At 33.3% G+C, this 21,799-nt stretch overlaps 1 protein-coding gene across 1 annotated transcript in view; it reads right to left on the reverse strand.

Moving 5' to 3' along the window:
- Positions 1-21,799, reverse strand: part of LOC139415829 (protein phosphatase 2, regulatory subunit B', beta) — a 39,950-nt gene that overhangs the window by 7,526 nt on the left and 10,625 nt on the right. The window contains exons 5-7 of the mRNA XM_071163960.1: positions 15,541-15,671; positions 15,136-15,195; positions 9,924-10,032 (exon numbers count right to left, since the gene is read on the reverse strand). Of these exons, the coding sequence (XP_071020061.1) occupies positions 9,924-10,032; positions 15,136-15,195; positions 15,541-15,671 (300 nt within the window). The remainder of the gene's footprint in view (positions 1-9,923; positions 10,033-15,135; positions 15,196-15,540; positions 15,672-21,799) is intronic.

Below are 21,799 nucleotides of genomic sequence, written 5' to 3' on the forward strand. Positions count from 1 at the left end.
GGGTTTAGGAGATTTGACACTACTAATACAATATATTAATAATATACTATATACTATGTAGAGAATGGTGTCCCATTTGAGTGAATGGAGATTGGTAATTGTGCTCTTTCTCTTTCTGTGTGTGTGTTAATAAAAAATACATGGATCTGAACAGTGGGCGTCTGATTAAATAAATGTAGGTCAAATAGATGTTTAGATTCAAAACAAACGCACACTTCAACAGAGATGAACACACGCACACACCTCAAGGAAGGGTTCTAATATGACTAGGATGGGTTCTAATATGACTAGGATGGGTTCTAATATGACTAGGATGGGTTCTAATATGACTAGGATGGGTTCTAATATACCTAGGATGGGTTCTAATATGACTAGGATGGGTTCTAATATAACTAGGATGGGTTCTAATATGACTAGGATGGGTTCTAATATAACCAGGATGTGTTCTAATATGACTAGAATGGGTTCTAATATGACAAGGATGGGTTCTAATATGACTAGAATGGGTTCTAATATAACCAGGATGTGTTCTAATATGACTAGAATGGGTTCTAATATGACAAGGATGGGTTCTAATATGACTAGAATGGGTTCTAATATACCTAGGATGGGTTCTAATATGACTAGGATGGATTCTAATATACCTGAGATGCGTTCTAATATGACTAGGATGGGTTCTAATATGACTAGGATGGGTTCTAATATGACTAGGATGGGTTCTAATATGACTAGGATGGGTTCTAATATGACTAAGATGGGTTCTAATATAACCAGGATGTGTTCTAATATAACTAGGATGGGTTCTAACATAACTAGGATGGGTTCTAATATGACTAGGATGGGTTCTACTATACATAGGATGGGTTCTAATATGACTAGGGTGGGTTCTAATATGACTAGGGCGGGTTCAAATATAACTAGCATGGGTTCTAATATAACTAGCATGGGTTCTAATAAAACTAGGATGGGTTCTAATATAACTAGGATGAGTTCTAACATAACTAGGATGGGTTCTAATATGACTAGGATGGGTTCTAATATGACTAGGATGGGTTCTAATATGACTAGCATGGGTTCTAATATGACTAAGATGGATTATAATATAACCAGGATGTGTTCTAATATAACTAGGATGGGTTCTAATATATCTAGGATGGATTCTAATATGACTAGGATGGGTTCTAATATAACTAGGATTAGTTCTAACATAACTAGGATGGGTTCTAATATGACTAGGATGGGTTCTAATATACCTAGGATGGGTTCTAATATGACTAGGATGGATTATAATATACCTAGGATGGGTTCTAATATGACTAGGATGGGTTCTAATATACCTAGGATGGGTTCTAATATGACTAGAATGGGTTCTAATATGACTAGCATGGGTTCTAATACAACTAGGATGGGATCTAATATGACTAGGATGGGTTCTAATATAAATAGGATGGGTTCTAATATGACTAGGACGGGTTCTAATATGACTAGCATGGGTTCTAATATAACTAGGATGGGATCTAATATGACTAGGATGAGTTCTAATATAACTAGGATGGGTTCTAATATAACTAGCATGGGTTCTAATATGACTAGGATGGGTTCTAATATGACTAGGATGGGTTCTAATATGACTAGCATGTGTTCTAATATAACTAGGATGGGTTCTAATATAACTAGGATGGGTTCTAATATACCTAGGATGGGTTCTAATATGACTAGGATGGGTTCTAATATAACTAGGATGGGTTCTAATATGACTAGGATGGGTTCTAATATGACTAGGATGGGTTCTAATATACCTAGGATGGGTTCTAATATGACTAGGATGGATTATAATATACCTAGGATGGGTTCTAATATGACTAGGATGGGTTCTAATATACCTAGGATGGGTTCTAATATGACTAGAATGGGTTCTAATATACCTAGGATGGGTTCTAATATGACTAGGATGGGTTCTAATATAACCAGGATGTGTTCTAATATGACTAGGATGAGTTCTAATATGACACGGATGGGTTCTAATATGACTAGAATGGGTTCTAATATACCTAGGATGGGTTCTAATATGACTAGGATGGATTCTAATATACCTGGGATGCGTTCTAATATGACTAGGATGGGTTCTAATATGACTAGGATGGGTTCTAATATGACTAGGATGGGTTCTAATATGACTAGGATGGGTTCTAATATGACTAGCATGGGTTCTAATATGACTAAGATGGATTATAATATAACCAGGATGTGTTCTAATATAACTAGGATGGGTTCTAATATATCTAGGATGGGTTCTAATATGACTAGGATGGGTTCTAATATAACTAGGATTAGTTCTAACATAACTAGGATGGGTTCTAATATGACTAGGATGGGTTCTAATATGACTAAGATGGGTTCTAATATAACCAGGATGTGTTCTAATATAACTAGGATGGGTTCTAATACACCTAGGAAGGGTTCTAATATGACTAGGATGGGTTCTAATATGACTAAGATGGGTTCTAATATAACCAGGATGTGTTCTAATATAACTAGGATGGGTTCTAACATAACAAGGATGGGTTCTAATATGACTAGGATGGGTTCTAATATGACTAGGATGGGTTCTAATATGACTAGCATGGGTTCTAATATAACTAGGATGGGATCTATTATGACTAGGATGAGTTATAATATAACTAGCATGGGTTCTAATATAACTAGGATGGGTTCTAATATAACTAGGATGGGATCTAATATGACTAGGATGGGTTCTAATATGACTAGGATGGGTTCTAATATGACTAGCATGTGTTCTAATATAACTAGGATGGGTTCTAATATGGCTAGGATGGGTTCTAATATGACTAGGGCGGGTTCAAATATGACAAGGATGGGTTTGAATATAACTAGAATGGGTTCTAACATGACTAGGATGGGTTCTAATATGACTAGCATGGGTTCTAATATGACTAGGATTGGTTCAGAAATACCTAGGACAGGTTCTAATATAGCTAGGATGGGTTCTAATATGACTAGGATGGGTTCAAAAATACCTAGGACAGGTTCTAATATGACTAGGATGGGTTCTAAAATTACTAGGATGCGTTCAAAAACACCTAGGACAGGTTCTAATATGACTAGGATGGGTTCTAATATGACTAGGATGGGTTCTAATATAAATAGGATGGGTTCTAATATGACTAGGACGGGTTCTAATATGACTAGCATGGGTTCTAATATAACTAGGATGGGATCTAATATGACTAGGATGAGTTCTAATATAACTAGGATGGGTTCTAATATAACTAGCATGGGTTCTAATATGACTAGGATGGGTTCTAATATGACTAGGATGGGTTCTAATATGACTAGCATGTGTTCTAATATAACTAGGATGGGTTCTAATATAACTAGGATGGGTTCTAATATACCTAGGATGGGTTCTAATATGACTAGGATGGGTTCTAATATAACTAGGATGGGTTCTAATATGACTAGGATGGGTTCTAATATGACTAGGATGGGTTCTAATATACCTAGGATGGGTTCTAATATGACTAGGATGGATTATAATATACCTAGGATGGGTTCTAATATGACTAGGATGGGTTCTAATATACCTAGGATGGGTTCTAATATGACTAGAATGGGTTCTAATATACCTAGGATGGGTTCTAATATGACTAGGATGGGTTCTAATATAACCAGGATGTGTTCTAATATGACTAGGATGAGTTCTAATATGACACGGATGGGTTCTAATATGACTAGAATGGGTTCTAATATACCTAGGATGGGTTCTAATATGACTAGGATGGATTCTAATATACCTGGGATGCGTTCTAATATGACTAGGATGGGTTCTAATATGACTAGGATGGGTTCTAATATGACTAGGATGGGTTCTAATATGACTAGGATGGGTTCTAATATGACTAGGATGGGTTCTAATATGACTAGCATGGGTTCTAATATGACTAAGATGGATTATAATATAACCAGGATGTGTTCTAATATAACTAGGATGGGTTCTAATATATCTAGGATGGGTTCTAATATGACTAGGATGGGTTCTAATATAACTAGGATTAGTTCTAACATAACTAGGATGGGTTCTAATATGACTAGGATGGGTTCTAATATGACTAAGATGGGTTCTAATATAACCAGGATGTGTTCTAATATAACTAGGATGGGTTCTAATACACCTAGGAAGGGTTCTAATATGACTAGGATGGGTTCTAATATGACTAGGATGGGTTCTAATATAACCAGGATGTGTTCTAATATAACTAGGATGGGTTCTAATACACCTAGGAAGGGTTCTAATATGACTAGGATGGGTTCTAATATGACTAAGATGGGTTCTAATATAACCAGGATGTGTTCTAATATAACTAGGATGGGTTCTAACATAACAAGGATGGGTTCTAATATGACTAGGATGGGTTCTAATATGACTAGGATGGGTTCTAATATGACTAGGATGGGTTCTAATATGACTAGCATGGGTTCTAATATAACTAGGATGGGATCTAATATGACTAGGATGAGTTATAATATAACTAGCATGGGTTCTAATATAACTAGGATGGGTTCTAATATAACTAGGATGGGATCTAATATGACTAGGATGGGTTCTAATATGACTAGGATGGGTTCTAATATGACTAGCATGTGTTCTAATATAACTAGGATGGGTTCTAATATAACTAGGATGGGTTCTAACATGGCTAGGATGGGTTCTAATATGGCTAGGATGGGTTCTAATATGACTAGGGCGGGTTCAAATATGACAAGGATGGGTTTGAATATAACTAGAATGGGTTCTAACATGACTAGGATGGGTTCTAATATGACTAGCATGGGTTCTAATATGACTAGGATTGGTTCAGAAATACCTAGGACAGGTTCTAATATAGCTAGGATGGGTTCTAATATGACTAGGATGGGTTCAAAAATACCTAGGACAGGTTCTAATATGACTAGGATGGGTTCTAAAATTACTAGGATGCGTTCAAAAACACCTAGGACAGGTTCTAATATGACTAGGATGGGTTCTAATATGACTAGGATGGGTTCTAATATGACAAGGATGGGTTCTAATATGACTAGGATGGGTTCTAATATGACTAGGATGGGTTCTAATATGACTAGGATGGGTTCTAATATGACTAGGATGGGTTCTAACATGACTATGATGGGTTCTAAAATAACTAGGATGGGTTCTAATATGACTAGGATGGGTTCTAATATGACTAGGATGGGTTCTAATATAACTAGGATGGGTTCTAACATGGCTAGGATGGGTTCTAATATGACAAGGATGGGTTCTAATATGACTAGGATGGATTCTAATATACCTGGGATGCGTTCTAATATGACTAGGATGGGTTCTAATATGACTAGGATGGGTTCTAATATGACTAGGATGGGTTCTAATATGACTAGGATGGGTTCTAATATGACTAGGATGGGTTCTAATATGACTAGCATGGGTTCTAATATGACTAGGATGGGTTCTAATATGACTAGGATGGGTTCTAATATAACTAGGATGGGTTCTAACATGGCTAGGATGGGTTCTAATATACCTAGGATGGGTTCTAATATGACTAGGATGGATTCTAATATACCTGGGATGCGTTCTAATATGACTAGGATGGGTTCTAATATGACTAGGATGGGTTCTAATATGACTAGGATGGGTTCTAATATGACTAGGATGGGTTCTAATATGACTAGGATGGGTTCTAATATGACTAGCATGGGTTCTAATATGACTAAGATGGATTATAATATAACCAGGATGTGTTCTAATATAACTAGGATGGGTTCTAATATATCTAGGATGGGTTCTAATATGACTAGGATGGGTTCTAATATAACTAGGATTAGTTCTAACATAACTAGGATGGGTTCTAATATGACTAGGATGGGTTCTAATATGACTAAGATGGGTTCTAATATAACCAGGATGTGTTCTAATATAACTAGGATGGGTTCTAATACACCTAGGAAGGGTTCTAATATGACTAGGATGGGTTCTAATATGACTAGGATGGGTTCTAATATAACCAGGATGTGTTCTAATATAACTAGGATGGGTTCTAATACACCTAGGAAGGGTTCTAATATGACTAGGATGGGTTCTAATATGACTAAGATGGGTTCTAATATAACCAGGATGTGTTCTAATATAACTAGGATGGGTTCTAACATAACAAGGATGGGTTCTAATATGACTAGGATGGGTTCTAATATGACTAGGATGGGTTCTAATATGACTAGGATGGGTTCTAATATGACTAGCATGGGTTCTAATATAACTAGGATGGGATCTAATATGACTAGGATGAGTTATAATATAACTAGCATGGGTTCTAATATAACTAGGATGGGTTCTAATATAACTAGGATGGGATCTAATATGACTAGGATGGGTTCTAATATGACTAGGATGGGTTCTAATATGACTAGCATGTGTTCTAATATAACTAGGATGGGTTCTAATATAACTAGGATGGGTTCTAACATGGCTAGGATGGGTTCTAATATGGCTAGGATGGGTTCTAATATGACTAGGGCGGGTTCAAATATGACAAGGATGGGTTTGAATATAACTAGAATGGGTTCTAACATGACTAGGATGGGTTCTAATATGACTAGCATGGGTTCTAATATGACTAGGATTGGTTCAGAAATACCTAGGACAGGTTCTAATATAGCTAGGATGGGTTCTAATATGACTAGGATGGGTTCAAAAATACCTAGGACAGGTTCTAATATGACTAGGATGGGTTCTAAAATTACTAGGATGCGTTCAAAAACACCTAGGACAGGTTCTAATATGACTAGGATGGGTTCTAATATGACTAGGATGGGTTCTAATATGACAAGGATGGGTTCTAATATGACTAGGATGGGTTCTAATATGACTAGGATGGGTTCTAATATGACTAGGATGGGTTCTAATATGACTAGGATGGGTTCTAACATGACTATGATGGGTTCTAAAATAACTAGGATGGGTTCTAATATGACTAGGATGGGTTCTAATATGACTAGGATGGGTTCTAATATAACTAGGATGGGTTCTAACATGGCTAGGATGGGTTCTAATATGACAAGGATGGGTTCTAATATGACTAGGATGGGTTCTAATATGACAAGGATGGGTTCTAATATGACTAGGATGGGTTCTAACATGACTAGGATGGGTTCAAATATGACAAGGATGGGTTCTAATATGACAAGGATGGGTTCTAATATGACTAGGATGTGTTCTAATATGACTAGGATGGGTTCTAATATGACTAGCATGGGTTCTAATATGACTAGGATGGGTTCTAATATGACTAGGATGGGTTCTAGCATAACTACGATGGGTTCTAATATATATATTTTTGTTTTACCTTTATTTAACCAGGCATGTCAGTTAAGAACAAATTCTTATTTTCAATGACGGCCTGGGAACAGTGGGTTAACTGCCTGTTCAGGGGCAGAACGACAGATTTGTACCTTGTCAGCTCGGGGGTTTGTACCTTGTCAGCTCGCAACCTTCCGGTTACTAGGCCAACGCTCTAACCACTAGGCTACCCTGCCGCCCCATATGACTAGGATTGTGCCTTTTGCCTCTGGACAACGAAAGAAAGGTGATCTGAAAGCAATAGAACAGGAGAGAAACAGCATATTGGTGGGTAGCGGTGCTGCGGGTTGAATCATAACCCACAGTTCCCGCGGTTATATCCGCTAAATGGCGTATGAGGAAGTCCTTTCACAGGCAGCGCGTGACAAAACAACTAGCTGATTATTGAGTTGCGGCTGTCAGTGAAAAACATATTGAATATGTGTGAAGATAATGTCGCTTGAGTATCATTGCAAATTTTGAGACAAGAAGAGTCTGTAAGGGAAGATAGCCTCTCCCCAGAATGCGCTGCGCTGTTTCCCCACCAGTTCTTCTGCATTTGTTGTTTCATGTTTTAATGTACCCTTTGATGTTTTATTTTTATCAATTCTAAATTAGATATGTCACCAGCAGTAAATTTACCGATAATCCCAGTTCTCATTCTCGGAGTGGAAACGCTGTTTGCACAGTTCACAACCTGCTACACTTGTGAGAAACACGTTTCTGATTCATTTCATGACCATCATTTACGAGTTGTCCATTTTTTTTTCATTGTCTTTTGTTTGGAGTGCTCCATGTGAGCAATGATCGTGGGTCTGGTGTCTGTCTTGTTCGTGGTGAGGGAGCCCACGTCCCGGAGCACGCAGCCTACCTGGGTCTGCTGCATGCAAATGTAGGAAAGTGGCCATTTGTGGATGTTTAATTTCTGATTGTGTTAACTCACCATGTCCACCGCTAACAAGCTGAGCTTCTCACTAACTGTTTTCTTCACCTCACACAGGAAGTCAAAAAAGTCTCTCTTTTCTTTACACCCATTGGGAATAACAGCCTAATCGTTCCTCACAGTAGGCCTATTTGAAAAAAATATTTCCCAACATTCTCCCCCTTAATATAATCACCAAGCCTCGGTGTGAAAGAGCAACATATCACAATCTGATGATCCCATGTATCCAGTGGAAACGTCATAAAATAGCCTTCCTCTTTCCCTTAATTAAGTAAAAATAGCTGTCTGTTCTGACCTCATCCCTGCAGGAAACGTTGAGCGCCAGAATAGGCTAGTTGATGCAATGTTGCAAGTGCGCTAGAGATAGCGCAAGTCAGGACAGATAGAAAGGAAGGCAGACAGGCGGACTAGATGTGATTTGAAATAACTGTAATTTCTTATCGATAGACTATATTTTCTCCTGTTTTAATTTGTTGGGTTTATCGATTTTTACTTAGTTGACAAATAGACGTTATAGGCCAACAGCTGTATTGGCAATCTCTGAGTTCCATGAGCTCGTTTCTACAGCCACCAAGGCATCACGGTATTTCAGTGTGCTCATGTGGCAGAGGCTGATGCTCAGGCATTAGTTTCCTTTCAACTTTTTCGATTTAAAAAAAAAAATCATTTTACTATAGATTTTCATTATTAACCAGGCAACAATGATTTTGAGTAACAAAAAACATCATTATTGAAATTAAACTGTTCCAAAATGTGCATATGAAAAATCACAGCTGGCATGCAGGCTGGTAGAAATGGTCAGATAAATTGTAGGCCATGCTTCCGCAAACACGAAACTCACGCGCTGTCTATGAAGTCTTCATAAAATAATTAACCTTCACATTTCTATGCTGGGATTTTCTAGGAAATGATGTGCCTCATAATATGAAGTCAAACAATGAACTATGTTTTCAACATGCCTCCAGTTGACATTTTAAAGTGGCGGGTGACGCATGGCAATTATTGGCTAATGAAAACCCGGACGGTATATACAGATTGAATAGAGCTCAACATGTTTTAAACACAGATACATTTACATAGACACACACACATACTGGTGTGACTTGTTCTGGATCTGCAGCCAGTGTGAATGTAGTGTGACTCGAGGCTGCTCTCCAGTGGTCAAGGGTACACATTGCAGTCTCTCATATATTTTTTTACCTTTATTTAACTAGGCAAGTCAATAAAGAACAAATTCTTATTTTCAATGACGGCCTAGGAACAGCGGGTTAACTGTTTTGTTCAGGGGCAGAATGACAGATTTTTACCTTGTCAGCTCGGGGATTCAATCTTGCAACCTTCTGGTTACTAATCCAACGATCTAACCACGAGGCTACCTGCCGCCCCAGGTAGCCTATTTAACAATTAATACTGGGGAACAGAGAGAGAGAGAGAGAGAGAGAGAGAGAGAGAGAGAGAGAGAGAGAGAGAGAGAGAGAGAGAGAGAGAGAGAGAGAGAGAGAGAGAGAGAGAGAGAGAGAGAGAGAGAGAGAGAGAGAGAGAGACTGTCTGTCTGTCTGTCTGTCTGTCTGTCTGTGCGTGACTGACCTGTGCATGGAAGATGGACAGGGACTTGGCTGTGTGTAGAGGGATCAGGACTCGAACCAGGAACTGCTTGTGTTCCGACTTCAGGGGTAGCGCAAACCCGTTTATAATGCTGTAGAGGGGGGTGAGGGGGGGACAGAGAACGATAGAGAAAGAGAGAGAGAAAGAGAAAGAGAGAGAGATGATTAGAGAGCAGTTTGGGTGGGCAGATGTGGAGAAAAGATGGAGAGAAAGAGAGAGGGGAATGGAAAGAGAGAGGGGGATGAAAAAAGGAGTGAGAGAAAGAAAATAAGAGGGGAGAGGTGGAGGAAGAGTGGGAGGAGAGGAGGAAAAAGGGATTAAGAAAAAAGTATAATATCTTGTCATCACCATCTCTCTCTCTCTCTCTCTCTCTCACTCACTCCCTCCTTCCCCCAAAACACTGACTCACTCCCTCCTTCACTCACTGGTTCACCCTCCTCCCTCCCTCCCTCCCTCCCTCCCTCCCTCCCTCCCTCCCTCCCTCCCTCCCTCCCTCCCTCCCTCCCTCCCCCCTCCCTCCCTCCCTCCCTCCTCCCTCCCTTCCACCTGATGTAAAGATGTAAAGATAAAGAGAACACACCTGATGTAAAGATGTAAAGATAAAGAGAACACACCTGATGTAAAGATGTAAAGATAAAGAGAACACACCTGATGTAAAGATGTAAAGATAAAGAGAACACACCTGATGTAAAGATAAAGAGAACACACCTGATGTAAAGATGTAAAGAGAACACACCTGATGTAAAGATGTAAAGAGATCACACCTGATGTAAAGATAAAGAGAACACACCTGATGTAAAGATAAAGAGAACACACCTGATGTAAAGATAAAGAGATCACACCTGATGTAAAGATGTAAAGAGAACACACCTGATGTAAAGATAAAGAGATCACACCTGATGTAAAGATAAAGAGAACACACCTGATGTAAAGATAAAGAGATCACACCTGATGTAAAGATGTAAAGAGAACACACCTGATGTAAAGATAAAGAGATCACACCTGATGTAAAGATGTAAAGAGAACACACCTGATGTAAAGATAAAGAGATCACACCTGATGTAAAGATGTAAAGAGAACACACCTGATGTAAAGATGTAAAGATAAAGAGAACACACCTGATGTAAAGATGTAAAGAGAACACATCTGATGTAAAGATAAAGAGAACACACCTGATGTAAAGATAAAGAGAACACACCTGATGTAAAGATAAAGAGATCACACCTGATGTAAAGATGTAAAGATAACACACCTTATGTAAAGATGTAAAGATAAAGAGAACACACCTGATGTAAAGATGTAAAGATAACACACCTTATGTAAAGATGTAAAGATAAAGAGAACACACCTGATGTAAAGATGTAAAGATAAAGCGAACACATCTGATGTAAAGATGTAAAGATAACACACCTTATGTAAAGATGTAAAGATAAAGAGAACACACCTTATGTAAAGATGTAAAGATAAAGAGAACACACCTTATGTAAAGATGTAAAGATAAAGAGAACACACCTGATGTAAAGATGTAAAGAGAACACACCTGATGTAAAGATAAAGAGATTACACCTGATGTAAAGATGTAAAGATAACACACCTTATGTAAAGATGTAAAGATAAAGAGAACACACCTGATGTAAAGATGTAAAGAGAACACACCTGATGTAAAGATAAAGAGATTACACCTGATGTAAAGATGTAAAGAGAACACACCTGATGTAAAGATAAAGAGATTACACCTGATGTAAAGATAAAGAGATCACACCTGATGTAAAGATATAAAGATAAAGAGAACACACCTGATGTAAAGATGTAAAGAGAACACACCTGATGTAAAGATAAAGAGATTACACCTGATGTAAAGATGTAAATATAAAAGGAACACACCTGATGTAAAGATAAAGAGAACACACCTGATGTAAAGATAAATAGAACACACCTGACGTAAAGATACAGAGATCACACCTGATGTAAAGATGTAAAGAGAACACACCTGATGTAAAGATAAAGAGATCACACCTGATGTAAAGATAAAGAGAACACACCTGATGTAAAGATAAAGAGATCACACCTGATGTAAAGATGTAAAGCTAAAGAGAACACACCTGATGTAAAGATGTAAAGATAAAGAGAACACACCTGATGTAAAGATAAAGAGATCACACCTGATGTAAAGATAAAGAGAACACACCTGATGTAAAGATAAAGAGATCACACCTGATGTAAAGATGTAAAGATAAAGAGAACACACCTGATGTAAAGATAAAGAGAACACACCTGATGTAAAGATGTAAAGATAAAGAGAACACACCTGATGTAAAGATAAAGAGAACACACCTGATGTAAAGATGTAAAGATAAAGAGAACACACCTGATGTAAAGATGTGACGAGAACACACCTGATGTAAAGATAAAGAGATCACACCTGATGTAAAGATAAAGAGAACACACCTGATGTAAAGATGTAAAGATAAAGAGAACACACCTGATGTAAAGATAAAGAGAACACACCTGATGTAAAGATAAAGAGAACACACCTGATGTAAAGATGTAAAGAGAACACACCTGATGTAAAGATGTAAAGATAAAGAGAACACACCTGATGTAAAGATAAAGAGAACACACCTGATGTAAAGATGTAAAGATAAAGAGAACACACCTTATGTAAAGATGTAAAGATAAAGAGAACACACCTTATGTAAAGATGTGACGAGAACACACCTGATGTAAAGATAAAGAGATCACACCTGATGTAAAGATGTAAAGATAAAGAGAACACACCTTATGTAAAGATGTGACGAGAACACACCTGATGTAAAGATAAAGAGATCACACCTGATGTAAAGATGTAAAGAGAACACACCTGATGTAAAGATAAAGAGATCACACCTGATGTAAAGATAAAGAGAACACACCTGATGTAAAGATAAAGAGATCACACCTGATGTAAAGATGTAAAGAGAACACACCTGATGTAAAGATGTAAAGATAAAGAGAACACATCTGATGTAAAGATAAAGAGAACACACCTGATGTAAAGATGTAAAGATAAAGAGAACACACCTGATGTAAAGATAAAGAGAACACACCTGATGTAAAGATAAAGAGATCACACCTGATGTAAAGATGTAAAGATAACACACCTTATGTAAAGATGTAAAGATAAAGAGAACACACCTGATGTAAAGATGTAAAGATAAAGCGAACACATCTGATGTAAAGATGTAAAGATAACACACCTTATGTAAAGATGTAAAGATAAAGAGAACACACCTTATGTAAAGATGTAAAGATAAAGAGAACACACCTTATGTAAAGATGTAAAGATAAAGAGAACACACCTGATGTAAAGATGTAAAGATAACACACCTTATGTAAAGATGTAAAGATAAAGAGAACACACCTGATGCAAAGATGTAAAGAGAACACACCTGATGTAAAGATAAAGAGATTACACCTGATGTAAAGATAAAGAGATTACACCTGATGTAAAGATAAAGAGATCACACCTGATGTAAAGATGTAAAGATAAAAATAACACACCTGATGTAAAGATAAAGAGAACACACCTGATGTAAAGATAAATAGAACACACCTGATGTAAAGATGTAAAGATATCACACCTGATGTAAAGATGTAAAGATAAAGAGAAAACACATGATGTAAAGATGTAAAGATAAAGAGAACATACCTGATGTAAAGATGTAAAGAGAACACACCTGATGTAAAGATAAAGAGATCACACCTGATGTAAAGATAAAGAGAACACACCTGACGTAAAGATACAGAGATCACACCTGATGTAAAGATGTAAAGAGAACACACCTGATGTAAAGATAAAGAGATCACACCTGATGTAAAGATAAAGAGAACACACCTGTTGTAAAGATACAGAGATCACACCTGATGTAAAGATGTAAAGCTAAAGAGATCACACCTGATGTAAAGATGTAAAGATAAAGAGAACACACCTGATGTAAAGATGTAAAGATAAAGATATCACACCTGATGTAAAGATAAAGAGATCACACCTGATGTAAAGATAAAGAGATCACACCTGATGTAAAGATGTAAAGATAAAGAGAACACACCTGATGTAAAGATGTAAAGATAAAGATATCACACCTGATGTAAAGATAAAGAGATCACACCTGATGTAAAGATAAAGAGAACACACCTGATGTAAAGATAAAGAGATCACACCTGATGTAAAGATAAAGAGATCACACCTGATGTAAAGATAAAGAGAACACACCTGATGTAAAGATGTAAAGATAAAGAGATCACACCTGATGTAAATATGTAAAGCTAAAGAGATCACACCTGATGTAAAGATGTAAAGATAAAGAGATCACACCTGATGTAAAGATGTAAAGCTAAAGAGATCACACCTGATGTAAAGATGTAAAGATAAAGATATCACACCTGATGTAAAGATAAAGAGATCACACCTGATGTAAAGATGTAAAGATAAAGAGATCACACCTGATGTAAATATGTAAAGCTAAAGAGATCACACCTGATGTAAAGATGTAAAGATAAAGAGATCACACCTGATGTAAAGATGTAAAGCTAAAGAGATCACACCTGATGTAAAGATGTAAAGATAAAGATATCACACCTGATGTAAAGATAAAGAGATCACACCTGATGTAAAGATGTAAAGATAAAGATATCACACCTGATGTAAAGATAAAGAGAACACACCTGATGTAAAGATGTAAAGAGAACACACCTGATGTAAAGATAAAGAGATTACACCTGATGTAAAGACGTAAAGAGAACACACCTGATGTAAAGATGTAAAGAGATCACACCTGATGTAAAGATAAAGAGAACACACCTGATGTAAAGATAAAGAGATCACACCTGATGTAAAGATAAAGAGAACACACCTGATGTAAAGATGTAAAGAGAACACACCTGATGTAAAGATAAAGAGAACACACCTGATGTAAAGATAAAGAGATCACACCTGATGTAAAGATGTAAAGATAAAGAGAACACACCTGATGTAAAGATGTAAAGATAAAGAGATCACACCTGATGTAAAGATAAAGAGAACACACCTGATGTAAAGATGTAAATATAAAGAGATCACACCTGATGTAAAGATGTAAAGATAAAGAGATCACACCTGATGTAAAGATAAAGAGATCACACCTGATGTAAAGATGTAAAGATAAAGAGAACACACCTGCCCAGAATCTCCAGTAGCTCTGCTACTCCGTTGAAGTGCTCAGTCTCATAGATGAACCTAGAGGAACACACACACACACACACACACACACACACACACACACACACACACACACACACACACACACACACACACACACACACACACACACACACACACACACACATGCAATGTTTCTATTTGTATTTGTTAGCGTATTACCTAAGGATGTTGATCTGTCTGTGAATGTTACTGTGTGTGTGTGTGTGTGTGTGTGTGTGTGTGTGTGTGTGTGTGTGTGTGTGTGTGTGTGTGTGTGTGTGTGTGTGTGTGTGTGTGTGATTGTGTCTGGTTAGGGAAAATAGAAAATCAAGTCCCCAAAAAGTCCTCATAAGTGTAGTAAGACATAGCTGTGTGTTTTACCTGAGGAAGATGTTGTTGATCTGTTTACGTATGTACGCCCGCAGACCCAGCAGTTTGCCGTAGACACGATGCAGGATGGTCTTCAGGTATTCTCTCTCCCTGGGATCCTCACTGTCAAACAACTCCAACAGCTACATACACACACATATATGGAGAGAGAGAGAGAGAGAGACAGAGACAGAGAGAGGGAGAAGGAGAAAGAGAGATAGACATTATTACAACACTGTACAGAGACGATAATATAACATTTGAAAATGTCAATATTATTTTAAAACTTTTGTGAGTGTAATGTTTACTGTTCATTTTCATTGTTTATTTCTCTTTTGTTGATTATCTATTCCACATGTTAACATATGTTTCCCATGCAAAGAAAGCCCCTTGAATTGAATTGAGTGACAGAGAGAGATGAAGAGAGAGAACGAGAGACAGAGAGAGGAAGAGAGAGAACGAGAGACAGAGAGAGGAAGAGAGAGAAAGAGAGAGAGAGAGGAAGAGAGAGAAAGAGAGACAGAGAGAGGAAGAGAGATAAAGAGAGACAGAGAGAGGAAGGGATGGAAAGAGAGAGAGAGAACTTATCAAAATGCAGACCGCTAAGTAAGTCTGAGAAATACACAAACAGAGACAGATATATTGTAGACATACCGTAGATATATTGTAGACATATTGTAGATATAGTAGATATAGTAGAAATAGTAGATATATTGTAGACATATTGTAGACATATTGTAGACATATTGTAGATATAGTAGATAAAATATATATATTGTAGACATATTGTAGATATATTGTAGATATATTGTAGACATATTGTAGACATATTGTAGACATACCGTAGATATAGTAGACATATTTTAGACATATTGTAGATATATTGTAGATATAGTAGATATATTGAAGACATATTGTAGACATATTGTAGATACATTGTAAACATATTGTAAAAGACAAATATATTGTAAACATATTGTAGACATATTGTAGACATATTGTATATATATTGTAGACATATTGTAGATATAATGTAGATATATTGTAGACATATTGTAGATATAGTAGATATATTGAAGACATATTGTAGACATATTGTAGATATATTGTAAACATATTGTAAATATAGTAGATATATTGTAGACATATTGTAGACATATTGTAGATATATTGTAAACTCATTGTAGATATAGTAGACATATTGTAGACATATTGTGGATATATTGTAGACATAGTAGATATAGTAGATATATTGTAGACATATTGTAGACATGTTGTAGATATATTGTAAACATATTGTAGATATAATATATATATTGTAGACACATTGTAGACATATTGGAGATATATTGTAAACATATTGTAGATATAGTAGACATGTTGTAGACATATTGTTGATATAGTAGATATATTGTAGACATATTGTAGACATATTGTAGATAAAGTAGATATAGTTGATATTGTAAACATATTGTAGATATATTGTAGACATATTGTAAAAGACAAATATATTGTAAACATATTGTAGATATATTGTAGACATATTGTAGATATATTGTAGACATATTGTAGATATAGTAGACATATTATAGATATATTGTAGACACATTGTAGACATATTGTAGATATATTGTAGATACAGTAGATATAGTTGATATAGTAGATATATTGTAGACATATTGTAGACATATTGTAGACATATTGTAGACATATTGTAGACATAGTAGACATATTGTAGACATATTGTAGATATATTGTAGATATATTGTAGATATATTGTAGACATATTGTAGATATATTGTAGACATATTGTAGACATATTGTAGACATATTGTAGATATTGTAGACATATTGTAGACATATTGTAGATATATTGTAGATATATTGTAGACATATTGTAGATATATTGTAGATATATTGTAGATACAGTAGATATAGTTGATATAGTAGATATATTGTAGACATATTGTAGACATAGTAGACATATTGTAGACATATTGTAGATATATTGTAGATATATTGTAGATATATTGTAGACATATTGTAGATATATTGTAGACATATTGTAGACATATTGTAGACATATTGTAGATATTGTAGACATATTGTAGACATATTGTAGATATATTGTAGATATATTGTAGACATATTGTAGATATATTGTAGACATATTGTAGACATATTGTAGACATATTGTAGATATTGTAGACATATTGTAGACATATTGTAGATATATTGTAGATATATTGTAGACATAGTAGACATAGTAGATATATTGTAGACATATTGTAGACATATTGTAGACATATTGTAGATATTGTAGATATAGTAGATATAGTAGACATATTGTAGATATAGTAGATATATTGTAGACATATTGTAGACATATTGTAGACATATTGTAGATATATTGTAGATATTGTAAATATAGTGGATATGATAGACATATTGTAGACATATTGTAGATATAGTAGATATAGTAGACATATTGTAGACATATTGTAGATATTGTAGATATAGTAGACATATTGTAGACATATTGTAGATATAGTAGATATATTGTAGACATATTGTAGATATATTGGAGACATATTGTAGATATATTGTAGATATAGTAGATATATTGTAGACATATTGTAGATATATTGTAGATATAGTAGATATATTATAAACATATTGTAGATATATTGTAGATATAGTAGATATATAGTAGATATATTGTAGACATATTGTAGATATATTGCAGATATAGTAGATATATTATAGACATATTGTAGATATATTGTAGATATAGTAGATATATAGTAGATATATTGTAGACATATTGTAGATATATTGTAGATATATTGGAGACATATTGTAGATATATTGTAGATATACTGGAGACATATTGTAGATATATTGTAGATATAGTAGATATATTGTAGATATATTGTAGATATATTGTAGATATATTGTAGATATACTGGAGACATATAGTAGATATATTGTAGATATAGTAGATATATTGTAGACATATTGTAGATATATTGTAGATATACTGGAGACATATAGTAGATATATTGTAGATATAGTAGATATATTGTAGACATATTGTAGATATATTGTAGATATACTGGAGACATATAGTAGATATATTGTAGACATATTGTAGATATATTGTAGATATATTGTAGACATATTGTAGATATACTGTAGACATATTGTAGATATATTGTAGATATACTGGAGACATATAGTAGATATATTGTAGATATAGTAGATATATTGTAGACATATTGTAGATATATTGTAGATATACTGGAGACATATAGTAGATATATTGTAGATATAGTAGATATATTGTAGATATAGTAGATATATTGTAGATATAGTAGATATATTGTAGATATAGTAGATATATTGTAGATATAGTAGATATATTGTAGATATATTGTAGATATAGTAGATATTGTAGATATAGTAGATATATTGTAGATATAGTAGATATATTGTAGATATAGTAGATATATAGTAGATATATTGTAGATATAGTAGATATATTGTAGATATATTGTAGATATTGTAGATATAGTAGATATATTGTAGATATAGTAGATGTATTGTAGATATAGTAGATATATTGTAGATATAGTAGATATAGTAGATATATTGTAGATATAGTAGATATATTGTAGATATATTGTAGATATTGTAGATATAGTAGATATATTGTAGATATAGTAGATATATTGTAGATATAGTAGATATATTGTAGATATAGTAGATGTATTGTAGATATAGTAGATATATTGTAGATATAGTAGATATATTGTAGATATAGTAGATATATAGTAGATATATAGTAGATATATTGTAGATATATTGTAGCTATAGTAGATATATTGTAGATATAGTAGATATATTGTAGATATAGTAGATATATTGTAGATATATTGTAGATATAGTAGATATTGTAGATATAGTAGATATATTGTAGATATATTGTAGATATAGTAGATATATTGTAGATATATTGTAGATATAGTAGATATATTGTAGATATAGTAGATATATTGTAGATATAGTAGATATATTGTAGATATAGTAGATATATTGTAGATATAGTAGATATATTGTAGATATTGTAGATATAGTAGATATATAGTAGATATATTGTAGATATAGTAGATATATAGTAGATATATTGTAGATATTGTAGATATTGTAGATATAGTAGATATATTGTAGATATAGTAGATATATAGTAGATATATTGTAGATATAGTAGATATATTGTAGATATAGTAGATATATAGTAGATATATTGTAGATATAGTAGATATATTGTAGATATATTGTAGATATAGTAGATATATTGTAGATATAGTAGATATATTGTAGATATAGTAGATATATAGTAGATATATTGTAGATATAGTAGATATATAGTAGATATATAGTAGATATAGTAGATATATTGTAGATATAGTAGATATATTGTAGATATAGTAGATATATTGTAGATATATTGTAGATATAGTAGATATAGTAGATATATAGTAGATATATTGTAGATATAGTAGATATATTGTAGATATAGTAGATATATTGTAGATATAGTAGATATATTGTAGATATAGTAGATATATTGTAGATATAGTAGATATATAGTAGATATAGTAGATATATTGTAGATATTGTAGATATATTGTAGATATAGTAGATGTATTGTAGACATATTGTAGATATAGTAGATATATAGTAGATATATAGTAGATATATTGTAGATATAGTAGATATATTGTTGATATAGTAGATATATTGTAGATATAGTAGATATATTGTAGATATAGTAGATATATTGTAGATATATTGTAGATATAGTAGATATAGTAGATATATAGTAGATATATTGTAGATATAGTAGATATATTGTAGATATATTGTAGATATAGTAGATATATTGTAGATATAGTAGATATATTGTAGATATAGTAGATATATTGTAGATATAGTAGATATATTGTAGATATAGTAGATATATTGTAGATATAGTAGATATATTGTAGACATATTGTAGATATATTGTAGATATAGTAGATATATTGTAGACATATTGTAGATATATTGTAGATATAGTAGATATATTGTAGATATAGTAGATATATTGTAGATATAGTAGATATATTGTAGATATAGTAGATATATTGTAGACATATTGTAGATATATTGTAGATATAGTAGATATATTGTAGATATATTGTAGATATAGTAGATATATTGTAGATATAGTAGATATATTGTAGATATAGTAGATATATAGTAGATATATTGTAGATATAGTAGATATATTGTAGATATATTGTAGATATATTGTAGATATAGTAGATATATTGTAGATATAGTAGATATATAGTAGATATATTGTAGATATAGTAGATATATTGTAGATATATTGTAGATATATTGTAGATATAGTAGATATATTGTAGATATAGTAGATATATAGTAGATATATTGTAGATATAGTAGATATATTGTAGATATAGTAGATATATTGTAGATATAGTAGATATATTGTAGATTTAGTAGATATATTGTAGATATAGTAGATATATTGTAGATATAGTAGATATATTGTAGATATAGTAGATATATTGTAGATATATTGTAGATATATTGTAGATATATTGTAGATATAGTAGATATATTGTAGATATAGTAGATATATAGTAGATATATTGTAGATATATTGTAGATATAGTAGATATATTGTAGATATAGTAGATATATAGTAGATATATTGTAGATATAGTAGATATATTGTAGATATAGTAGATATATTGTAGATATAGTAGATATATTGTAGATATATTGTAGATATATTGTAGATATAGTAGATATATTGTAGATATAGTAGATATATTGTAGATATATTGTAGATATATTGTAGATATAGTAGATATATTGTAGATATAGTAGATATATAGTAGATATATTGTAGATATAGTAGATATATTGTAGATATAGTAGATATATTGTAGATATAGTAGATATATTGTAGATATAGTAGATATATTGTAGATATAGTAGATATATTGTAGATATAGTAGATATATTGTAGATATAGTAGATATATTGTAGATATATTGTAGATATAGTAGATATATTGTAGATATAGTAGATATATTGTAGATATAGTAGATATATTGTAGATATAGTAGATATATTGTAGATATAGTAGATATATTGTAGATATAGTAGATATATTGTAGATATAGTAGATATT

The sequence above is a fragment of the Oncorhynchus clarkii genome, chromosome 9, assembly GCF_045791955.1.
Source record: "Oncorhynchus clarkii lewisi isolate Uvic-CL-2024 chromosome 9, UVic_Ocla_1.0, whole genome shotgun sequence".
Lineage (NCBI taxonomy): Eukaryota > Metazoa > Chordata > Actinopteri > Salmoniformes > Salmonidae > Oncorhynchus > Oncorhynchus clarkii.